Source organism: Ptiloglossa arizonensis, chromosome 8, assembly GCF_051014685.1.
Source record: "Ptiloglossa arizonensis isolate GNS036 chromosome 8, iyPtiAriz1_principal, whole genome shotgun sequence".
Taxonomy (NCBI): Eukaryota; Metazoa; Arthropoda; class Insecta; order Hymenoptera; family Colletidae; genus Ptiloglossa; species Ptiloglossa arizonensis.
The window spans coordinates 5731427-5755492 of NC_135055.1; the positions used below are offsets into that span (position 1 = coordinate 5731427).

The window sequence follows — 24066 nt, forward strand, 5'->3', positions numbered from 1 at the left end:
CACGTGCGCCAAGAAGTATTCAAGGATTCTTCTGTTTCAAGAATTTTTCCCCGTCGCCGATTAAAACTGCAACCGACGCGACGGCGTCGAAACGCAATCTGCGAGCGCCGACAGGCGACGACGTCGGCAAATATTTTCGTCCGCGTTTACAACAGAGTTTCCGAATGAACTTGCCGTGTCAATAGATCGTGTACAGAATTTGCTCGACGCGGCGAACGAATCGCGCGATCGAATTAAAAAACGCGCCACGGTAAATTAAAATAGACAGCGTGCCGTGTTCAGCGTGGGTTTCATCCGAACGTATTAAACGCGAAAAAACAGTCGAGTTATATCGACGTAAAACGCCGCTCACACGGGCTGGTATGGGCCGGCTGTTCGAAATTAAATAAAAATATACCTTAACGAGATAATTTCAATAATTCAACGTTTGAAACGGGAGGCTTTTGTCGATCAATCGCCAGAATTTTAATTCAATTTGCACGAGATTCCGATGTCCGAAACGATGGAAATACTGAAAGGTTGACTTCTGTGAAAAAAGTGATCGCTGAAAGTTAATTACACGAGCGTGCAAAGTGGTAATAACAATGTCTTCACGGCCTTTTATAGTCTGGTGAAAATATTTACCAGTATGTTTAGTTTTCTTGTTTTTTTTAATATTCTTGTTACGAAAGTGTCGAGGGTTGTTGATGAAATGACGTTACTGAAACATTTGTAATGATAGTATCGTTGGTAATAGAATCTTAATCGGTGAAATTCTTGTCAGTGATAAAAACAAGTAGAATAAAGGAGAATAATTTTATCTAAAGTAACACAGAAGGGACAACAACAGAAAACACAAGCTATAATAAGAATTGCGATAGAAAGTTAGGGAGAAATGAGTAAAAACGAAATAGAAGGTGTTATCAAGTAAGATGTAAACATTGAAAATTATCTACAAAAATATGTACCATGTGGTTCGATAGACTAACTACCCTCGAATCAAGTGAAAATTATTTATGTACATTCATTTATTGCTTTGCTCCCTCGTACAATACTGAACCACCGCTTCGACAGTCCTTTACAAGCCCCAAGGGTTGATTTTTCATTGCTGGAAATCTCCTGGAAATCTCCCAGACCTGAAAACTTAAAATTTCTGTATAGATCAAATGTTGCGAATAGAAAATCAATATTTTTTGCAACGTTCGACCGACTTGAACAGTCGATCGAAAAATCCACCATGCAAATATAAGTTGCAAACATCACAAGTGGAGGGTTGAACTGAAGGACTCTGAGGGTTGGCTCTGCGTTAAGCCTGACCCTTTCGTCTGTTCGCCTTTAAAGCATCCGATCGACCAGCGGAGAAAACGAGAACGAATGGAACTCGACCGATTGTTGACGTCGGCCATCGACGACCCTAATCAACCGATTAACGTTGCCACGCCAATGTCGCTGTTATCGTCGTCGTCATCGTAATCGTCAACGACGTCATCGCGGCCAATGCCTATGTCGCTGATCACCGAGGGTCGCACCTCCCCTCCCCTCCCCCACCTATTGTAGTGGTGGCCACGTCCATGAATATACCCTCGGGCCGGTAACAACCAAGCAGAGAGAGCAACGTAATATATTCTCGATCCGGTGGCCCGATGTTCTAAAGGCGACTATCAAGTTGTGGTCACCTAATTTACGATCGCAGCAAATGGACGCTGGGTTTAGTGGACGCGGCTCCGATCCTCACCCCATTGGCTCCACGCTTTCTAGTCCTTGGAAGTCTCTTGAGAGTTTGTTATCGGCGCTGAAGACGACACGTAGACGATCCTAGTGCATGGGGTGGCGTGAACAATTGAATACTGCAAGGATCAGCGTGTGCGTAATAATCATCTGGTAGTGGAGGTAGATGATAGTTGGGGAAGAGATGTCTGGGTGTTGGTTAGATTTGAATCTACTCGACAAGATTACCTGAATTCGTAATAGTTGTAAGTAGGTAAATAATAGTTGGGAAGGGGAACTTACTGACCTACTATAGATCAATCGGTTAGCTTCGCATCTATTTGGCAAGATTACTCGAATGCAATGGTTACTGGTAATAGTTGAAAGTAGCGATCTTAGTATATTGGGTGGCGTGAACAATTGAATACTGCAAGGATGAGCATGTGCTTAATAGTCATCTGGTAGTTATTGATAGTGGAGGTAGATGATAGTTGGGGAAGAGATGTCTGGGTGTTGGTTAGATTTGGATCTACTTGACAAGATTACCTGAATTCGTAATAGTTGTAAGTAGGTAAATAATAGTTTGGAAGGGGAACTTACTGACCTAGATCAATCGGTTAGCTTCGCATCTATTTGACAAAATTACTCGAATGCAATGGTTACTGGTAATAGTTGAAAGTAGCGATCTTAGTATATTGGGTGGCGTGAACAATTGAATACTGCAAGGATGAGCATGTGCTTAATAGTCATCTGGTAGTTATTGATAGTGGAGGTAGATGATAGTTGGGGAAGAGATGTCTGGGTGTTGGTTAGATTTGGATCTACTTGACAAGATTACCTGAATTCGTAATAGTTGTAAGTAGGTAAATAATAGTTTGGAAGGGGAACTTACTGACCTAGATCAATCGGTTAGCTTCGCATCTATTTGACAAAATTACTCGAAGGCAATGGTTATTGGTAATAGTTGAAAGTAGCGTGAGTGAATAATAGTTGGGAAGATGAACTTTAAATTGTTGACCTAGATCGTTTGCTTAACTTCGAATCTATTACTTTGGCAAGATTGACACTCTGCAGTAGTTGCTAGTAGTATAGGTAAATTGCAGTTAGGGTAGAGGAATCTACCAACTACCGGATACATCAGTTGGTTAGCATTAACGTACACTTTTTCTAATTGTATACTTTGGTTAAGCGAACGAAAGAACTTACTATAATACTAGACTTGTGGGAGAGGGATCTACCAACTGTTGCATAGATCGGATGACTGAGTTTACCCCTAGATCTGGATCAATTGTAAGGAACGAACAAACGCATATCACGATTCACGGTGTACTATTAACAAGTATTTACTGCCGACGACCAATTAGAGACAACGTCCATTTGAAATACAGAGCTCAAGACGAATGAATCTCTGTTAAATACTGTGGCAACACTGAAGGATTCAACTAGTCGACAGTAGTGTGCAAAATTGAGTTTAGAGAGGACGAACATCCCAACTGTTGCATAGATCAGACGGCTAGACCTATTTCTACATCTAGCTCTCATGGTCCAACGTATGAATGATACCTGCCTGGCACAGTATACTCGAGAAGATCGTAGTTATCGACCGAATAGCTCAATCGATCAGATCCAGTTCCTCGTTACGCTCTACTGGACAATCCGATCCACACAAAGGAAGGATCCACGCAGTTGTTAGTCACGTGGAACAATAAGCTTAAAGAGGATGAATCCCAGCAACTGGTTACATATGTTTACTCGCATACTTCTACCCAATAAAAGTAACAAGTGATGCGCAGAGAAGCATGTACGACCAGTCCACTAGACTCGATAGAAACTGCCCACCCAGACCTAATTCGTTACGACCAATCCTGAATCCGAGCCACTGGGGTAGCCTCGATTTGTCGACGTAAATATTTCCCTACCTGTTCGTAGTACAGGGCATAACTACAACACACCAACCCTGACATCTGAATCGTGAGCATCACTCCTCTTCCACAAGAGCCAACTAACGAACCAGCATTAAAATCCAGTTCCATCTAACCGATCCCCCTCGAAGTGTCTCTCCGTTCCCCATTGATCGTGAAACGTTTCGCAGAGAGGGTCTTCCATAAGGGAATCAGCGATCGAAGAATGGTAATCGAAGAAGGGTAATCGAAGAAGGGTAGTCGAAGAAGGGCAAGGACGTTCAAGAAGAAGACAATAGCCGGGCTGCAGCAGGTAGCGAAGTGACTGTCAGAGATTTTTTTCGCTCGTCGGACCGATCGGTCGATGGTCCAAAGTCGACTGTCGGGGCCGCGGCGGTCGGGTGCTGCCGGCGTCCCGACGCTTGCGCCGCAGGTTTCGCGACTCCGTCAGACGGCGCCCCGACGCTGGTATCGTCGGACGGGCCGGTCGGTCGGGCCACCAGTCAGCCTCCAGTTGAGCCAGGCAGCTCTCTCTCTCCCTCTCGCTCCCTCCCTCGCGGCGTACGCACACACGCTCGAATCCCCCCTGGCTCGGTGCGCGCGCGCCATAGGATTCACGGGGACTCGTGGCTCACCCCCCTCCTCCCGTCCACGGCACCCCGCGCGGTGTGGGAAACGGAGTTGCACGCGCACATGCACACGCCGTCTTTCTCTCTCTCTCACTCTCTTACCATCTCTCTCTCTCTCTCTGTCTCTTTCTCTCTCTCTCCATCTCGCTCTCTCCGTCGCGCGCTCGCCGACATCCTGCGAGAGCCTCTATCCGGCGTACGGCGCGAGAGGGAGTCCGAGTTCCTGGCTCGTCCCTCGCGGCTGCAGTGCGTTCCCAAACATCCACGAGACAACCTCGAACTGTCCGGCACACGCGCGCACGCATCGCCCGTTTGCAAGGACCACGAGGCGAGGAGCATCGTCCACTCGAACCCGAGGACAGTCCACAACGGATCGTCCAGCCGCGGGCTCCTGGAGAGCTTGAATGCCGTGACAGTAAAATCGCAGGTTCCTTCAGGTGGGATTCGATTCGGGATACGTGATCGTGGTCGGTGTCCCGTTGTACGTAGCCACGCAGTCAGCGTCGAGGACATCGTGCTCCGAGCGGACCAGTTCCGTTTTCCCGCGTTCCGTGTACTCGCCGCGAGGCTCTCGCGACGTGAGTTGGTGCGATCGGCTCGGTGAAGCTCCAGTGTCTTTGGGGGTGGGGTGGGGGGTGGGTGATGTTGTGAGGACCCGAATGGGAGGAGTCCTCGCGGACAGAGTGTGACCGTGGCGATCGCTGGGACAATTTTCATGGGAGATGCGTCGCGCGAAGAGGCACCGTGGCTGTCAAGCTCGATGGAGAAGAAGCTAGCGGAGTGACGTGTCCGCGGGGGTCTAACGTCGATCGTCCATTAACCGGAGAAAAAGGTTCGATGAGGTGGAAGGTGGAATAATAATCGGCCTGGGGACTTTGTACGATCAGCTGACGCGCGTGGGTCACAGTCGAGGACTAGTCGAGCCGGACCGGTGTGCGTGTGCGTGCATCCTGTTGATCCCCAGTGTCAAACGAGCGAGGGTTAAAGGACGAATTGGGTGGCAGGTTTCCGGGCCGTGTGTTCACGTATCTCGAGCGTGTAAATAGCTGTACATAAACGGGGGGGTCGGAGAACCAACCGTCCGATCGGTGGAAAATCGTCATCGCGTTCCACATTTTTCCATTTTCGTTTTCACCGCACAACTCTCGTACAGTCCCGTTCGCTCCTCTCTGGTCGATCCACGAAGCTAGGGTAAATCCCACGCAAGCACGGAATAATTAGTCCCGCGATCGAACGGCCAGGTCTACGCTGACGTGGGTGCGTGTGTGTGTGTAAATGTGTACAAAAATATATGGGTTAAACGAGTTCGCTTTCCCTCGTAGGATCTGGTAATCTTTCTCTCTCTCTCTCTCTCTCTCTCTCTCTCTCTCTCTCTCTCTCTCTCTCTCTCACGCGTTCTGGATTTTCCGTTTCACTTTCGAGTTACGAGAAAAGAAAAAAAATTAAAAAAAAAGAAAAAAATAATAAAAAAAAAAACGTAATAAGAATATAATTCAGCAAAAGCAAGTCGGAGCAGTACGGGTATCCAGCGCTTAGCCTTTTTAGTAGCGGCGCGATAATTAATTAGCTCGCGGGCGTCGTTGGAGCGAAAGCAACGCCGAGCCGCGCGTAGAAACACTCCCGTGGGGGGGGTGTAGGGGGGAAGGGGGGGTTGAAGAAGTCGGTCGTCGAACACTCGACCGGGTCGCGAGGAAAGGGGTGGAAGAGCGTGACGCGTTTCCGTCGCGTGAAAGCTCCGAGTCGACGAGCTGCACTCCCACGATCGGCTCGCGATCCGATGGACTCGTGAAATCATCCGAGCTGATCGTCGCGGGAGCGGTTCGCTTAATTCCTGTCCCAGGAACCGTCCGAGCCGGTCGGGTTTAATCTAAGAGGAAGGTAAAAAAAAAAAAAAAAGAAGGGGGACCAATTTTTCACGCTCGTTCGCAATCTCTGTCCCTTCCCCTCGTTTCCATCTCTACCGTCCCTTTCTCTCTCTCTCTGTCACACTCACGTACACACACACACACACACACACACACAAAATACACACTAACCTTTATCTCCTCGATCCAGCCACCCAGCCGACTATCCATAAATCTCCCTATACGCTCTTTCCGTATTAACTCCGTCATCGTGAGACCAGGCACCGAGAACACGACGAGGGAGTCGCGACTCACGCGAGCAAATAAATCAAGGGTCAACTTCTGCGACACAGCGGTTCGGGGTGACGTGTAATCGCGGTACGAAAGATTCGGTCCAGACCGTGGAAACTCGAACCGGTAGGGGACTTAGGCTAGGGGATCCACGGGATAGCTCGCGGTAGTATTCTCGAGTGAAGAGAGTGTTCAGTGACAGGTGGGTAGCAAGTGGTTCCTGTACGATCGACAGCCTTAGGACAGTATTATTCTTCGTACGGAAGAGGACACAGTGGTTCCCTCGTCCAGTTCTATCGCAGCTCCGGGGCGACTCGAGGTCGTTGAACTCGGCCAGCAAGCCAGGGGCCCAAGCCGCACGACACTGTTCGCCGACGATGCCATCATCCTGAAACGGGCATGACGCCCCTGGCCTCGAGATGCGACGAGACCACCACCATTTTGCTGCTGCTGCTACTCGAGCTGGCACCTGGAGCACGCTGCTACTCGCGCGCGGCACCCGCGTCCGCCGCGACCCCCGCGAGATAGCATCAACAGTCGACGGCGAGGGTGCGAGTGATGCCGCTCCTCGGCAGCATTATGACCATCGACGCCGGTAGTCCGACAACGGCGTCCAGCAGCGTCTTCGAGGAGAACATGACGTGGCCTCGACCAACAGGTGGCACTACGTCTTCCGCTAACGAGGCCCACTCGACCCGTGCGATCTCCAGCGACGAGGAACGACCCGTAACCGGGACTCCCGACGCCGTCGACGACGGTGGACCCAGCGAGGCCATAGTGAACATCACCAACGGGACCGAGAACCGTCAGGACGTGGAAGGAACCGAGTGGACGTACTGTGAGTGCGCGAGATCGAACCTAGGTACTCGACTCGACGGCGAGGACAACGTCACCGAGTCCACCGACCTCCTCACCGAAGGTACAGACCAGTTGGACGTTGACGGTAGCGGCGGGGGTAGTACCGTCGATCTGGACAGCACCACCAGCGTCGGTGCAAGCACCGACAAAGAGGACGCCGAAGGACTGAGAGAGCTGGAGTTGCTGTTCGGTTTGCGCGGCGTCATGGAAGACATCGGCGGGCCGTACAACGACTCCTTCAACGAGAGTCAGCTGTTCCCTTGGAACGGTAGCCTGGAGAACGAGACAACCTATATCGTGTTCGGGGAGAGCATGTACCCCTCGGGCTACACCATGCCTCACATCATCGTCGCGTCCATACTTGCGACACTGTTGATGATCGTGATCGTCGTGGGCAACATGCTAGTGATTATCGCGATCGCCACCGAGAAGGCGCTGAAGAACATCCAGAACTGGTTCATAGCCAGTCTGGCTGTCGCAGACTTCTTCCTCGGGCTGGTGATCATGCCGTTCTCGTTGGCCAACGAGATCATGGGTTATTGGATCTTCGGCTACTGGTGGTGTGACATTTACTCGGCGATGGACGTGTTACTGTGCACCGCTAGCATCATGAACCTATGTTTGATCAGCTTGGACAGATACTGGAGCATCACGCAGGCGGTGGAGTACCTGAAGGAGAGAACCCCTGCCAGAGCAGCGTTGATGATCGCTCTGGTTTGGTTGCTGTCGGCACTGGTCTGCATCCCACCGCTCCTGGGCTGGAAGAGACCCACGCCCGAAGAGGAGTACCCCAAGTGCAAGGTGAGTAACGTTGGTTTTCGTTCGTTCTCGTGGACGATTCACCAGCGAATTTTCCCAACGATCGATTATTTCACGAGTACTGGGACGCGAAAGTATGGCGCATGCTACCGGTAATAAGATTCGCCGGGCAAAGACGCGAGGTACTTAACACCCGGGCTCGGTTAGTGTTTAAAACACAATTTACTCATTCGCTAGGAAACAAGCCGGTGAGGCCAATATGGGAGTTAATTATTTCCTCGAGAGTGGATACATTACAACGCCACTGTTGCGAATGACAGATTACCTTGCTCGTATTTCCGCTTTAAGGGGGTCCCTCTCATTGCTCAGAGACGAACAATTGGTTAATATTTTGAACATTTTTTCCCCCGGAAACTACGCCATGGATTAAATTGGAACTTTTTGTGTCGATTGATACAGTTACAAAGGTAATTTGTGAATTTTTTAATGAAATTTAGTTTAACAATGCACCAGTTGTTAATGATGGCCTGGTGTCGAGACGACAACGTTACTGTAATCGTTGAACCAAAAGAAGTGTAATAATTAATTTATTATTAGGGTGAAGTACAGAACAAATTGACACAATAATTGTGTAACGTTTTTACAAGTATGTTTACGAGTCGTGTATTATTCTTCATAAAATATTCTAAATATTATCCATCGTTCGACCTGAGATACAAACCCCTTAAGGTGTAGAATTAAATGGCCGGGGGATTCAGTGGCTGTAGGGAGAAAGTAGGGAAGGATGGAGAACGGTAACGAGGCGTTCGATGGTCCTCAAAGTCCGTTGTAAAACAATTTGTCCCTTTTCGCATTATCTGACAACCTTCAACTGGTGTTACTCCACCGTCCAGTTCGACGGCTTACAACCGAAGCGGGTCAATTAAGCACTTAGTTAGTCATAGAAGGTGAATTCATTGTTTGACTGCTTGGAAGACGGATTAGTAGGGATGGAACGAAGAGAAGCTCAGACCCAAATGCATCGAATTAAGTGGATCTCTTTCATGGTGTCGGAAGATAAAGGACTGCACAAATGAGATGAATGAAATCGTAAATTCGCTCTATTTGTCGACCAGTTTGAGAGACACTTAAGCTTGGAAATGAAATACTCTACTGACAAATATTAATCATTTACACTGTATAGTCTTCGGATGCATATTACGAGGAATGTTTCAACATCGGTCGTCCCCTGATACATCGGTCGCATTCGAGCTAAAATTGTCTTTTACAACTATATCACAACTGTGTACATAGACTGAATAGTTCTGTTGAACTACTCATTGAAAACATATCTTCCAACTTTATCTTATTATTCCGTCTCCTCTTACCATCCTCTACTAAATGTTTCAGCGTTCCATATTAATAACCACATATTGCACACACTCTCTCATCCCGCCTCAGTCAATAGCTCCCTTCATCGAAATTCCTCCACCTTGTTCTAGCCACCATTTTCTGCTTTCCATATTTACCATCTTTCTGCATATAACCAGCCAACCCTCTCAACCTATAAAACTGACAAAACCCATATCTTGCTCACCTACAGATATCAGTGCTTAAATTTACACTCCCTGAATTAAAAGTGGTCCCCAGGTTCCCATTGAGGATTCCTCATTTTTATGATTCATCTCGCTCAGCCACCTGCAGATAACAGTATCTAAAAGTTTAAAGTCAGGTTAAGAACAGCGTATAACTGTACACCGCCTTTACACCGAATATATTCTTTCACTCTCTTCGCTCAATACTGTATTATTTGTTTTACTTTCATTCTATGCAATCTTGGTTCAATAAATACGTATTATTAATATTCTTGGTCCTCATTTTTATGATTCACCTTGCTCAGCCTTCTACAGATTTAATGTTTAAATTCTAAATTTCTGATTTAAAGGTGGTCCTCACACTCCAACCGAGGATATTTTATTTTAAGGATAGGTATATCCTAGAATCAATGCATATCTTGGTAGAGTAGATACGTATTATTAATATTCTTGTTCCCCATTTTTATGATTCACCTTGCTCAGCCTTCTACAGATTTAGTGTTTAAATTATAAATTTCTGAATTAAAGGTGGTCCTCACACTCTCACAAAAGATATCTTATTTTGAAGATATGTATACCCCATAATCGTTACATATCTTCATACAATAGACACGTATTATTAACATTCTTGTTCCTCATTTTTATGATTTACCTTGTTCAGCATTTTACAGCCTATTACAGAGGTTTAAATCCGAAATTTTTGAATTGAAGGCGGTCCTCACACTCTCACAAAAGATATCTTATTTTGAAGATATGTATACCCTATAATCGTTACATATCTTCATACAATAGATACGTATTGTTAATATTCTTGTTCCTAACTTTTATATTTCACCTTGCTGAGCCTTCTACAGATTCAGTGTTTAAATTCGAAACCCCTGAATTAAAGGCAGTCCTCACACTCTCACAAAAGATATCTTATTTTGAAGATGTGTATACCCTATAATCGTTACATATCTTGATAGAATAGATACGTATTATTAATATTCTTGTTCCTAATTTTTATAATTCACCTTGCTCAGCCTTCTACAGATTCAGTGTTTAAATTCGAAACCCCTGAATTAAAGGCAGTCCTCACACTCTCACAAAAGATATCTTATTTTGAAGATATGTATACCCTATAATCGTTACATATCTTGATACAATAGATACGTATTATTAATATTCTTGTTCCTAATTTTTATGATTCACCTGCCGCTCAGCCTTCTACAGATTCAGTGTTTAAATTCGATACCCCTGAATTAAAGGCAGTCCTCACACTCTCACAAAAGATATCTTACTTCGAGGATAGGTATACCTTACAGTCATTGCATACAGTCAACTTCCAGTGGGTGCGTTTCCACGGTATATCCTGTAGCGGTCACGTGACAAGGGCGGGGAACAGAACGTGGAAGTGGAGAGAAGTATCGGACGGTTGCCTTTTATGCAGCGGCGAAACCCACCCTTATCCTCAACCCCTCGAAACCAGCTTACGTTGGCCTCGACAAAACGCCGTGCAAGATTGGATTTCTATGCTCGACAGTTCGGTCCACGGAGCTGACTCGTACAAATTCACGGCGTTTCCTTCTCTCCAGATGCAGGTTTCCTTCCTCCGCCCCCCCCCCCCTCTGTCTTCATCTTTTCATATTTTTTAAACATCCCCATTGTACGTCTCGATAGAAGTGCGATTGAACCAGCTCGGAAACCGTTCAATCGAAAAAAAAAAGAGAGAGTAGAATTTGTCCCCATACCCAATGACAAGGTTTATCGTTCCTATTGATCGCGTTGTTTGTTACTAATTGGAGGGCTCCAGCTGCCTAGTCGGAGCACGCGCGCTCTATAGTGTTTAATTAACCTTCGCTCGTGACCGGAACAGCCAAGTTTTTCGGCGCGAATTTTGGGTATCCGATCTCCATCCATTCGAACGGAGCTCCAATCTGCTCGAGCGTTATTAATACGTGCAATTAGATCTCGCGGAATGCCAAGCTACCTGTTGTCGAGCTGGACAATCCCGAGAACTTACTGGGAAAAAAGAGACCCTTCTTCGTCAATTTTTTAAGTATTTTTCGCTGGATCGTCTTTTCGTTACCAGTCCCCTCTCCTTAAGAAAACGGTTCGGATCAAGTTGGACAATTTTACGTATCAGGAATCAATTATTTTTTTTTTTTTTATTGTATTTTTTCAACGTTTCGAGATCGAAAAGTTACTCCGAAAAGATTGCAGGAAGTTTCGAGAAAATTAACAATTTTGCAGGACTTTCAACTGAGCTCTCTGTGTACGATTTGTCATCATTTTTCTCGAAAGGATATTTTTCAGCACGGTGTGCATGACACGTAAAAAACTACTGGGCCAATTTATCCGAAGAGTGGACTATTATTAGCTGGAAATGTTGGATATGTTCATTTTGTCCGAACCTCAGAATCAATTTACCGTTTTCTCAAGTCCCCGTGATAAATGAGAAACTTACGCATACGAATGAAGTAATTTGACAGAGTGATCGATAGGCCTAGGGCAATTAGAAGTTAAAGACTGAGAAAAGCAAATGTCAGAGGTTCATGATAGCGAGTGGTGGTGAAGATTTCGCGTTGGATTGCGTAGGAAAAGTGCAGACCTGCCATGCGAATGTATTATTAATCAGTAGCGAAACGCAGCGAAGCAAAACGAGTCCCGAGACGTTGATGTCGTACGCAATGTTACATGCGTTATGCAGAGATGCATATAAAAACACACTTAAGTCGGAGCTATTATTACACGGGGAGTTAATAAATAGCACGCAGTTTCTTGGGGTTGCTTTAACGAGGAGAGTCAATTTTAGAAACGACGTTCTCCCTACTTGAGGAATATTTAAAGAATCACATTTCATCCACCATTCCATTGGTCGACGCGAGCAATTTATGCAAACGTATCAAAGGTCAGTGGAAAGAAACAACCCGAATAATGAACAGTTGGAAGTCTTGGTGAAAATGATTTTGCTCCTTAAAATCTGAACCCTCTGGATTATTTTATAATTTCTACACTCCGTTGTATTTGTACAAATTATTCACTTACTTAACATTTCGTTGAATACTGTCACAAATTGGGAAGAACTGGATCATGTATTTTCTTGTTATTATCCGATCGTACGCGGCAACTTATCCTTTAATTACACGATTACTTCATTAGTATCTTTCTCGATAACACTTGAACTACTTTCCACATCTACTAAATTCTTTCCGGTATATTATGGACGCGATCTACTTCTTCGATTGTCCGTTTCTCAGATATTAAAGTTTTACACGTTAATGGAGGCTCTCTACAGATAACAGTAATGTATTCTCGTTACTCACCGCCTTTACTCGATCGATTGACGCTGGATTGCTTCCTGTTGAGGTGTCGCCGATATTCTCCATCGGTGACTGTCGAGATGGTTCTGGTTCGCTTAATGCAGTTTCAGTCCGTTCCATATTTTTCTCACCCTGTAATTTCATTTCACAATCATCGCGTATGTACTCATATTTCGTTAAAATCAAAGATAATTCGCTCAATTTCAATGACACATCTCGCAGAGCTTTTCTACGTCCTTTTCTACATCCTCGGTTACGAGGATTAATACACTTGTGATTCACCATTTTGGAAAATGCACTCGGGAATTTACGGGAAAGAGACACGCAACGTACGAAAGTTTCCCAAGCACTGAATAACTTTCAAATGTCATATCTGGTAATACAAAGGGCTGTACGGGGGTATTGCCATTTCGAACAAAAGTTTTTGTTGAAGATTCTACGTGAATAAAAGTAGGGTAACAGGGAACAGAATGTATTCGCGTTAAAGCGTTTTATTATACGGAACAGGCAATTTCGGGTGCCCTTGCTTGAATTAATGTAGGCTATGAGACCCGACGGTTTCAATTTTATTGCAGACCTTATTGAAAAAATATAACACGAGAGCTGTACGGTTGGTCGACCGTGGCGCCCCAGCTTGTGGGTCAGTTACCCGAAACGAACCTCTTCGAGACCTTTAACGGCCCATTGGGTGTTAATTATGAAATGCTCGCTCTTAAAATTAACTTATTTTGTAAAAGGAGCTGCAGACACTTGGAGCATATTTTTCAAGATTGTTGGAATTTTCAACGCAAGAATTTCTTTGCAATTTTTACGCTACACGGAACCGTTGTTCGATATTAAAGAACATTCGTTTCAAAAGGACGATCCTTGCCAAACGTAACGAAAAAGAAACGAACTTAATACAGTTGATAGTTTCGGAGAGAAAAATTTATTAGGGCGGTGTAGATTCAAACTTTGATATTTTCCACTTTCTAAACAGATTCGGCATCCGAGAAATTATGACGATCGTATCTAATTTCACACAGACTGTAATATACTTCAATTAGTATATAATCTTTGGACTAGATTACAAAAAGATTTTCTCTGGACAAACTTTTATATTTTAAGTTCGACTAACAGTTTCTTTTTATTCTCTCCGTTCTTTCTAAATGAAGTGTGGTCGAATCGATCAATTGGATAACAATACTGTCCAAAAATGTATTTTACTTCAATTACGTAAAAATTTCTGACCTCGATCAGGAAAAGAGTCTTTTCCGAACAAATTTCCATATTTTAAGTTAAAAGAACATTCTTTTTCTCTTCGTTCTTGCTAAATTAAGTGCGATCCAATTGATCAATTGCAAAACAAGACATAGTCTCAAACTTCAATCTTCTAAATTCTTTCAAAAATTCGAAAGAATCTTTCCTGACCAAATTTTCATACTTTAAGTTAAAGTAACATTTAATTTTTATTGTCTCCATTCTTCCTAAATTAAGTGTGATTTAATCAATCGCACAACAAGACATAGTTTCGAATTTCAACCTTCTGAATTCTTTCAAAAATTCGAAAGAATCTTTCCTGACCAAATTTTCATACTTTAAGTTGAAGTAACATTTAATTTTTATTCTGTCCATTCTTCCTAAATTAAGTGTGATTCAATCAATCAATCGCACTAGAAGACATAGTTTCGAACTTCAACCTTCTAAATTCTTCCAAAAATTCGAAAGAATCTTTCCTGACCAAATTTTCATACTTTAAGTTAAAGTAACATTTAATTTTTATTCTGTCCATTCTTCCTAAATTAAGTGTGATTCAATCAATCAATCGCACTAGAAGACATAGTTTCGAACTTCAACCTTCTAAATTCTTTCAAAAATTCGAAAGAATCTTTCCTGACCAAATTTTCATACTTACAAGTTAAACTAACATTTAATTTTTAATCTCTCCGTTTTTCCTACATTAAATGCGATTCAATCAATCAATCGCACAGCAAGACATAATTTGGAACTTCAACCTTCAAAAATTCGGAAACTCGGGAATTCTTTCAAAAATTCGAAAGAATCTTTCCTGACCAAATTTTCATATTTTTGGTTAAAATAGCATTTAAATTTTATTCTCTCCGTTTTTCCTAAATTAAGTGTGATTCAATCAATCAATCGCACAGCAAGACATAGTTTCGAACTCCAACCTTCAAAAATTCTTTCAAAAATTCGGGAACTCGGGAATTCTTCCAAAAATTCGAGAGAATCTTCATACTTTAAGTTAAAGTAACATTTAAATTTTATTCTCTCCGTTGTTCCAAAATTAAATGCGATTCAATCGATAGAAGGCACAAGAATACTATCCGAGAAGGTACTTTCGTTACTCTGCGTGCTTTCGTTGCGCGAAAGCTCGTGAAAAAGTGAGGGTTGCAGTTGGGTATGTCTGGCCGTGAGCTGTGTCGCGGGTACCATCGCGTCATCCTCGCTGAAATCGTCCGTGGTCCCGTAACCACTCCAGCGACCGAGGAAACCGTTAGACGAGATCGGGTGACAGCGAACAAGGCGTCTCGCGACGCGGAATCAACGGGGCTAAGCCTGTCGGGGATAAGCCCCGCGCGTGTTGACTGAAGTCGGCATTAAGTTCGCGCGATACGTCTCCCGTGTAAAATCCGCTCTCCCGCGCGCCATTAAGCGGTCGCATCCGCGCCACGGATACGTGTAATGCAAGAATAATGGCCCGTGTCGCGTGTCTAATGGTTTATTAAGACGGTTCGCAATCTCCCGCGCGCTTTATTAGGCACTCTGGTGGGCTACCGTGTCGCGTGCACGGAGATTGGTCGTCTTCGAGACGTATACACGGGGAACGATGGTTCCTTGGTGCGTAAATGCTGGATGAATTTTCTGAAGAGAAAGTTGTACACATTTCGTTGCGCCGGAGTGGTCGAGTTCGGACAAAGACGAACCGTGGCTGTGATACAGAGCCTCGGTGTCTTGGGACCAACTCTGATGATGATGGATGAACTCCACTCGGTTGGGGACGATTTTTTGAAACAATTGGACAGGGAGTATCGTTCTTATTTTATTTCGACAATGTGGCGTAATACGATTGAATCGTGATCGTGGTCCAAATTGAGACCCGAATTATCCATTTAATATCGTTCTTATTTTATTTCGACAATGTGGCGTAATACGATTGAATCGTGATCGTGGTCCAAATTGAGATCGGAATTATCCAGTTTGTATCGTTCTTATTTTATTTCGACAATCTAGTGTAATATGATTGAATCGAGATCGTGGTCCAAATTTAGATCTGAACGATCCATTTTATATTGTTTTTGTTTTATTTCAACAATCCGGTGTAATATGATCGAGTCGAGATCGTGGTCCATATTAAGATCTAAATTGTGTATTTTCTATTGTTCTTATTCCACTTCAACAACGTGGTGTAATGTAATTGAATCGAGATCGTGGTCCAAATTTAGATCTGAACGATCCATTTTATATTGTTTTTGTTTTATTTCAACAATCCGGTGTAATATGATCGAGTCGAGATCGTGGTCCATATTAAGATCTAAATTGTGTACTTTCTATTGTTCTTATTCCACTTCAACAACGTGGTGTAATGTAATTGAATCGAGATCGTGGTCCAAATTTAGATCTGAACGATCCATTTTATATTGTTTTTGTTTTATTTCAACAATCCGGTGTAATATGATCGAGTCGAGATCGTGGTCCATATTAAGATCTAAATTGTGTATTTTCTATTGTTCTTAATCCACTTCAACAACGTGGTGTAATGTAATTGAATCGAGATCGAGGTCCAAATTTGGATTTAAATTATGTACTTTGTATCGTTCTTATTCTGTTTCAACAATGCGGTGTAATGGGATTGAATCGAAATCGTGGCCCAAATTTAGATCGAAATTATGTGCTTCGTATCGTTCTTGTTTCGTTTCAACAATGTGGTGTAATGCGATTGAATCGAAATTGTGGTTCAAATTTAGATTTGAATTATGTACTTTGTATCGTTCTTATTTCATTTCGATCATTGCGGTGTAACGTGACTGAATCGAGATCGTGGTCCAAATTTAAATCTAAATTATGTACCTTGTATGGTTCTTATTTTATTTCGACAATCTAGCGTAATAATTGCATCGAGATCGTGGTCCAAATTTAGATCTAAATTATGTATTTTCTACACGGTGTTTCAAGCTTATTTATACAGACCATGGTTCCCTATTGCGTACCCCCATAGTTTATACAAGCTAATTTGAACGTTCGACATTTCCAACCCTCAGGTTTGTGCCAAAGGGTACGCGTTACGTCTCTTATTTTAATATTAATGTTCTGAATTATTTTTAAACCACTTCTAACGCATAATCTTTCCCATTATGTTTCTCTTATACATAATAAGATGTATTATGTATATATACTCCTTTCTTCGTACAATTTATATTTATCAAATAAATAGAACGTTTCCCACGCGAATATTTTCAATTAATTCCGCGGCACCGGTTTTACAACCATCGTTTTAATATTTACCGACGTTACGAGCAATGTTTCTCCAATTACGTAAAAAGAATACCATTTCACGTGATTCTGGCCATCAAAGAAAATCGTGCTTGCGCTTTACGATTTATTTACATTTGCATTTAAAGAAACCCGTATCTATCACCTTCGCAACAAAAACATAACGATCAAAAGCTACTTACCGATAAAAATATGCTCGTATCGACCGACTAATTAAGAAATATTTCCCCAGGGGAAAGATACCGTACTTTTCACAATTTTCCAACTGCTCCCCGCCATCTTAATTAAGAGTCGTGGTTCAAGTTGTCGCGACAGTCAAATTTTGTATCTGTTGTAACTAAAACATAACGATCAAAAGCTACTTACCGATAAAAATATGCTCGTATCGACCGACTAATTAAGAAATATTTCCCAAGATACCATACTTTTCACAATTTTCCAACTGCTCCCCCCCATCTTAATTAAGAGTCGTGGTTCAAGTTATCGCGACAGTCAAATTTTGTATCTGTTGTAACTAAAACATAACGATCAAAAGCTACTTACCGATAAAAATATGCTCGTATCGACCGACTAATTAAGAAATATTTCCCAAGATACCATACTTTTCACAATTTTCCAACTGCTACCCCCCATTTTAATTAAGAGTCGTGGTTCAAGTTGTCGCGACAACGCGACAGTCAAATTTTGTATCTGTTCGAGTTCCACGAAGGTCTGCGCAAGACCTGGGGGAAGAGCGCCGGAAATGAATCTTCCTTAACATTCAACCCTACTTTTCTCAACCGTAATTCACCGTCGGCCAGCTGCAGGGTCGCTATTAAGGCGGCTGACAATCTCGCAGCCGCAGAAGACGCTGACGTCCGCCACTCCACCCCCGTGGACGGATTTTTCCGACCGGTGACAAATGAAGAGCGAAAATACTCGACGATAGAAATGCTGGTTCGAGGGGGGTTGGGATCCTCGTTGGTTACTCGAAGGCGGCAGTGCTTCAATCTTTTAACGCGATTAGTTTGCCAGTGTTCGCGGAAGGAGAATGGGAGGGGGGAAAAAAAAAGAAAAAAGAAAATAAGCGGGAAACTGGAGGCAACCTTTTCCCATTGCTTTGTTTCCACGACCGGTGCGTTTAGGTTCCCCTGTTGCACACTGGGCCGGAATTGTATTCTCTCTAAGCGCGACGAAAATAATCGACCGATTTTTATCGAGGAACTACACCTGAGACAATATCCAACGAACAATTTCTGTAATATTTCTTTCCGTTCAAATTGTAGCCATTTTGGTTCTGTCTGACAAATCTTTCAAAGAATCACTGTGGTAGGAAAATATTATTTGTTGGGGAATTTGTTGAGTTATTACTTTCGGGGGATTTGTTCACCGAATGCAAAAATTGTTTTTTCCCTTTTATTTTTCGAATAATTCCGTTTGGTCGATCAAATGAACAATGTAACTTATTACGTAATCAGGGAGTAGAAGATACGAGAATAGAAGTAATTTGGACAATTTACCCAACATTTCGGTGTTACTTTCGTTCCGTTAATATGCACATGTTAACCGATCAGTGAATTTTTGAATACTTCTCGTTCCACTGGAGATTATTAAACGATCTCGAGAATCTATAGAAGCTGCTCGAATAGTTCTGGAAACTCGCGAATTCTTTCGTCCGATACGTTATTGGATGTCTTCCATCCAACCTTCCCATCCCCATATATTCTAAACGTCTGACACCCATAGCTCTGTCAATCTGACAAAGGCAGTTGTCTCCTGGCATGGTATTCGAAATCGCGCGATAACTTAACGCTCAAGGACGCAGGGGTAAATCCCACAATTTTGAAGGCTGGTAGATCGTAAGAGATTCGAGATTGATCTCTCTCAGACGTCAGTCGATCTCTTCTACCCGACTCCAATATATTCCGAACACCTACGCCCATAGCTCGGTCGTATAAAAAAGAATCTCAGACGTTGGAGTAATACGAAGAGGAAAAAGCACATTTGGTGAATCCCTTTGGTAGGATGTAGAGGTTACAAGAATCTAGATGTCTGGTGCGATAGCTCCTGTCTGACCATGGAACGTCTCAATTCCTTGGCTCATGGCTGAGCGAAGTGGCGAGTTAGGTGTAAGTGTACGCTTTGTTGCTGTTCAATTAAACAACAACGTGGGAATTTTAATGAAACTCCAGTAGGTGGAGAGACTGTGTGTCTGATTTTTGTTTAACCAGTGGTTTACTAACAAACGAAAATACTATAATAAATACTGATATTTAATAACGATATTTCTAGCTTCTACACATACTAGACGAAATCATGCGTGTACTCTTTCGTTACACAGTGTGTCCATTTTGTGTGGACACGGTGGAATTTTAGATATCGAAACGAATGTTTTTACAAAAGTTGTTCGGTAAGATGAAGAACACGTACGCATAATTTTCTAGTACAACTTATGGTTAGGACCTTCCTCCAGTAACTTCATTCTGAATAAATATTGTAAGCTCAATATTTCTTCCATTTTCATAATTTTATACGTGAAACTTTACAGAGCCGCGAAGCCTACAAAATGCAGTTAGTTTAAATTTTGTATCGTCCCCTTTCGTCGAAATAAAAAGAAAAACAAACAGTATCAATCATTCTCTTCAAATCTTCAATTTCTCGCCATTTTCATACTTCGTAGCCCCCTTTGCTCTCGAAAGGCGACCGAGTCATTAACCGATGCACTGGAATTTTCCTAATGTTTCCAATTTTCAAGGAAAACTTCCTTCGTGGCTTGAAATTAAAAAAAGAAAAAAAATGCCTTGCAAAATACGCGAAATATCTCGATAAGATAAGTTTATCTTACAATTTGTTCTTACATTCGATCTAAAAGATTTCTTCTTCAGTTTTTCGTGTAGAAAGGATTAACGTAGCCAACACCGGGAGAATTTCCAACGCTTTTAACAAACATAAAAAATCCTACCAGGAAGATTTTTTTTTTTTTTTCAAATTCTTTCGCCACTCGACACGATTTGAGAGACACTGCATCCAACACGGTTACATCAACGCTCTGGTCCACTTTTCGTTCACGTGGGTGTTAGGGAGGAACGCGATTTACGTGTCTCGTCTGTTTACCAGGATCGTCAGGCGGTTTCACAACAAAAGGGACCCCGAATAGCCGTGAGATATTTCGTCCTAGCTACGTTGGACCCTCGGAGGACACTTGAAATAGTACTGGCCGCGCACTCGAGAGAATTCGCGCTCGATAAAGTGTTCCCGAGGATAAAAAGGACCCGTTGGCATCGTTCGCGAAGTCCTTTAACTATCAACTTTTCGACAAATACCAATGAAGTCGAAGAATACTCACCGATTGGGGCGTAGTGAGGGTTGGAGAGCTTCCATCGTTCACTAGTCCGTAATTAACGGACTTCTTGTAGTAAAGATTTGGTTCTCTGAAACATTCGTAGAATTCGTAATACTTAGAGGGGGTGAGATCGGTTTCTGCAGTGGAAAAAATGGGTGTATGGAAAAATGTAGCTCGAAAGTAAGAATGTGCGACTCGAAGCAACATCGTGTGGACGAGTTATATAATTAGAAATTAATTGAGAAGAAAATATGTGCTCGAACGATTCAACCCCTTCATTTAGAATATCTTGCGAGACTCGTGACAAGGAAATTGGGCCAAATATAAGAATCGAGGATGAGTCTTATTCATGTTTAAATATATTTTTTTTTTAAATAGAAAATAATCTTTATACGGGATGTCTAAAGAAGTTGGGACCAAACTTATGCTATATGTTGCTGGGGGCAAATAGATGAAGAAAGTTCGTATAAATTTACGTCCGAAAGTGCTTTATTGAAACGATATAAACATTTAAAGATATTTATGATTTAGTGTGGTAGTTGTAAGAAACATTGGAGAATTCCTATCTCTACAAGAATGCAGGATCCTCGAACTCTTTCAAATATTCAAACTATATTGGAAATAATGGTGAAAGCATTTCGAATATATTCCCAAAGTTGATCTTCTCTTTCTATCGAATTTTTACAAACCAACTCTTTTCTACAATTCTATAAATATTGCACGAATAAGTGTCTAACAGATGTTAGAACTACCGATAGTAGATGTCTTGTTGTTGCAGTTAAGGACATGTAAATAATAATTATCATAGAGAAGTGTAATAACTTGTTTCACTTGTTTGACCTTAGCAACAAATGGTATAAATTTGCTCCCAACGTGTTTGGACACCCTGTATAATGTCTTCAAAAAGTAAATTTAGCGTTCACGAGGACAATGAGAATTGTGACCGACTTTTCTGTTGATTATGACACGCATTATCGAAATTTAAATTGTTAAGTAAGGCGTTCACACTAGAACTGCCAAAGGGGATCAATTCGACTTGTTCCAAATTTCTTTTTAAAATTACTCGAATATTAACGGTATATTTGCCTACAATATTCACGGACAATTATCAAAATACACAATTAATGGTAAATTAATTCTCCCTTTTTCCAACTAACTTTGAAGACACGTATCTGATTTGATATAAATAATGATACGTTCACCGTCGTTAATTCTAGTGTTAATGACTCTAGAGGGAAAATTGACTTGTTTCAAATTTCTTTTTAAAATTACTCGATTATTAACGGTATATTTGCCTACAATATTCACGAACAATTATCAAAATAGACAATTAATGGTAAATTAATTCTCCCTTTTCCCATCTAACTTTGAAGACACGTGTCTGATTTGATATAAATAATGATACGTTCACCGTCGTTAATTCTAGTGTTAATTTGCCTACAATATTCACGAACAATTATCAAAATACACAATTAATGGTAAATTAATTCTCCCTTTTCCCATCTAACTTTGAAGACACGTGTCTGGTTTGATATAAATAATAATACGTTCACCGTCGTTAATTCTAGTGTTAATTTGCCTACAATATTCACGAACAATTATCAAAATACAGAATTAATGATAAATTAATTCTCCCTTCTCCCATCTAACTTTGAAGACACGTGTCTGGTTTGATATAAATAATGATACGTTCACCGTCGTTAATTCTAGCGTTAATGGCTCTAGAGGGAAAATCGACGCACGTGGAATATCGATGTGTAAATATTCGATCTGGTTGTCGCTCGAGCGTGAAAAGTGAAATGTGAAAATTTGGTAAAGTATCGAAACGGTGACGTCGAAAAATGGTATTTCGAGTTGTACATTTGTAATGTTTGAGGATCCAGAAACTAAAATATGAGCAGTCAATCTCCACCCCCGAGCCACTCCCAACTTCTCATTATACAACTTCAACAACGTGCACAAGTTTCCTGCTGAAGGGCCGACGCGCAGGAAGCGTCGTGACGGTCTCGTTCGCTGCCGCAACAATTCGAAAGGTTTGTTAAGCAGCCCGAATAAATGGTCGGGGGAGCGCGTAGGACGGCCATTTGTTTAAGTTTCGTAGCGCCCTCCCAGGGCACAGACGTGCTTCAATCTCCTAATGCGATTAAGTTCACGCTCGCCCGCGCGGGAACAGCCGGCGGACGAAGAGAAGTTGTATCTTTGAGGTGCATTATCCGTTAGAAGTTCTAATAAATTTCGACCGAGACGCCGCTTCCACTCGTCGCGACGATAAGTCGATCTTGTTCGCGGAATTCCATTCAGACCGGCATTAAAGGATTACATTGTTACGGTAGATCGAAAGAAAAAGGGAAACTTTGCGATTTTTTTCTCGAGTGACGTACACGTCGTAATTAAATTTTTACTCGTTCGATCAACGGTGCAGACTTTGGAGATTGCGTAGGAAAAAGAATCGTTGCGATAACTTATTTTTATCGGAAGATACGAGTCGCCAAAGTTTAGCCCCTACGGGTGAACAATGTATTCTAGGGGGAAAGAAAAATCAGTTTCGACTTAAATTGATCTTTCCCGTAACTATTGTTCCTTCGTGTCGGAGACTGTTATTTTTTTAATCGGTACAGGTTTGAGAATGTTAAACTTGGCCAATTTATGTGTAAATTGTACGAAATTGTCGCAACAGAAATTGTTATGTAAATAATACGACAATGGATACCATTTTGCTAGTTGAATTTCAGAACGAAATTTCTTTAGTTCTCATTTCTTGTAGTTTCTTAATTCTTTGTGTGATAGTTATAAATAGATTATTATCTACTCTCGGTACAAATTTAATCGTTTCTATTTGAAGAAATTTTCTCAAAAAGTGTATTTGAAGAAACGAAGAAATGCAATTGTTGGAATAAGGATACAAATCGTCTACTGTCTCTTCTTAAGAGAAATATAGTATTATTAACTAGAATTTGGACATCTTCGATTAATTTCTGACCCACTATGACTCATCATTTCTCCCAGGATCGGTTTTCCTTTCTCCCTACAATAGGTTGCTTAATAGAATCGAACGTTTCTTCAGAGAAAAGAAAAATCATATCTTCGTCAGTTTCTCGAGTTTCCACGTGGGGCTGGGTGGAGAATAACCGTGAAAACTTCAACTCTGGGAAAATAGATTTGGAAAATTCGATTTTTTCGATCCACGATGATAGAGACTACTTAAACTGGACCGTGCGCGGAGTGTACAGTCGGGAAGGTTCCTAAAGTAATGAAATGGAAATTCTTTCGCGGCCTCTTGAGTCGTCGTTGCTGAATGAAAGCTGCCCAGACTCGAAAATGCCAGACTTTGGAAGCTTTGTGACCAGAGAATTCCGCTGACCGAGCAACACGGGAATATTCTGCTTGAATTCTTTCGAACGCCGGATTC

The 24066-nt window shown here is 42.3% G+C and overlaps 1 protein-coding gene across 2 annotated transcripts in view; it reads left to right on the forward strand.

Annotated features, from left to right (window-relative positions):
* The first annotated feature begins 5897 nt into the window (after nucleotides 1-5897).
* Octalpha2r (alpha2-adrenergic-like octopamine receptor) overlaps nucleotides 5898-24066 on the forward strand; it is a 229009-nt gene continuing 210840 nt past the window's right edge. The window contains exons 1-2 of one of the 2 annotated variants that reach the window (XM_076317976.1): nucleotides 5898-6094; nucleotides 6342-8010. In XM_076317976.1, coding sequence (XP_076174091.1) covers nucleotides 6910-8010 — 1101 coding nt within the window. In that variant the 5' untranslated portion in view covers nucleotides 5898-6094; nucleotides 6342-6909. Of the gene's footprint in view, nucleotides 8011-24066 lie in introns of both variants that reach the window. The other variant, XM_076317977.1, reaches the window with a different exon arrangement.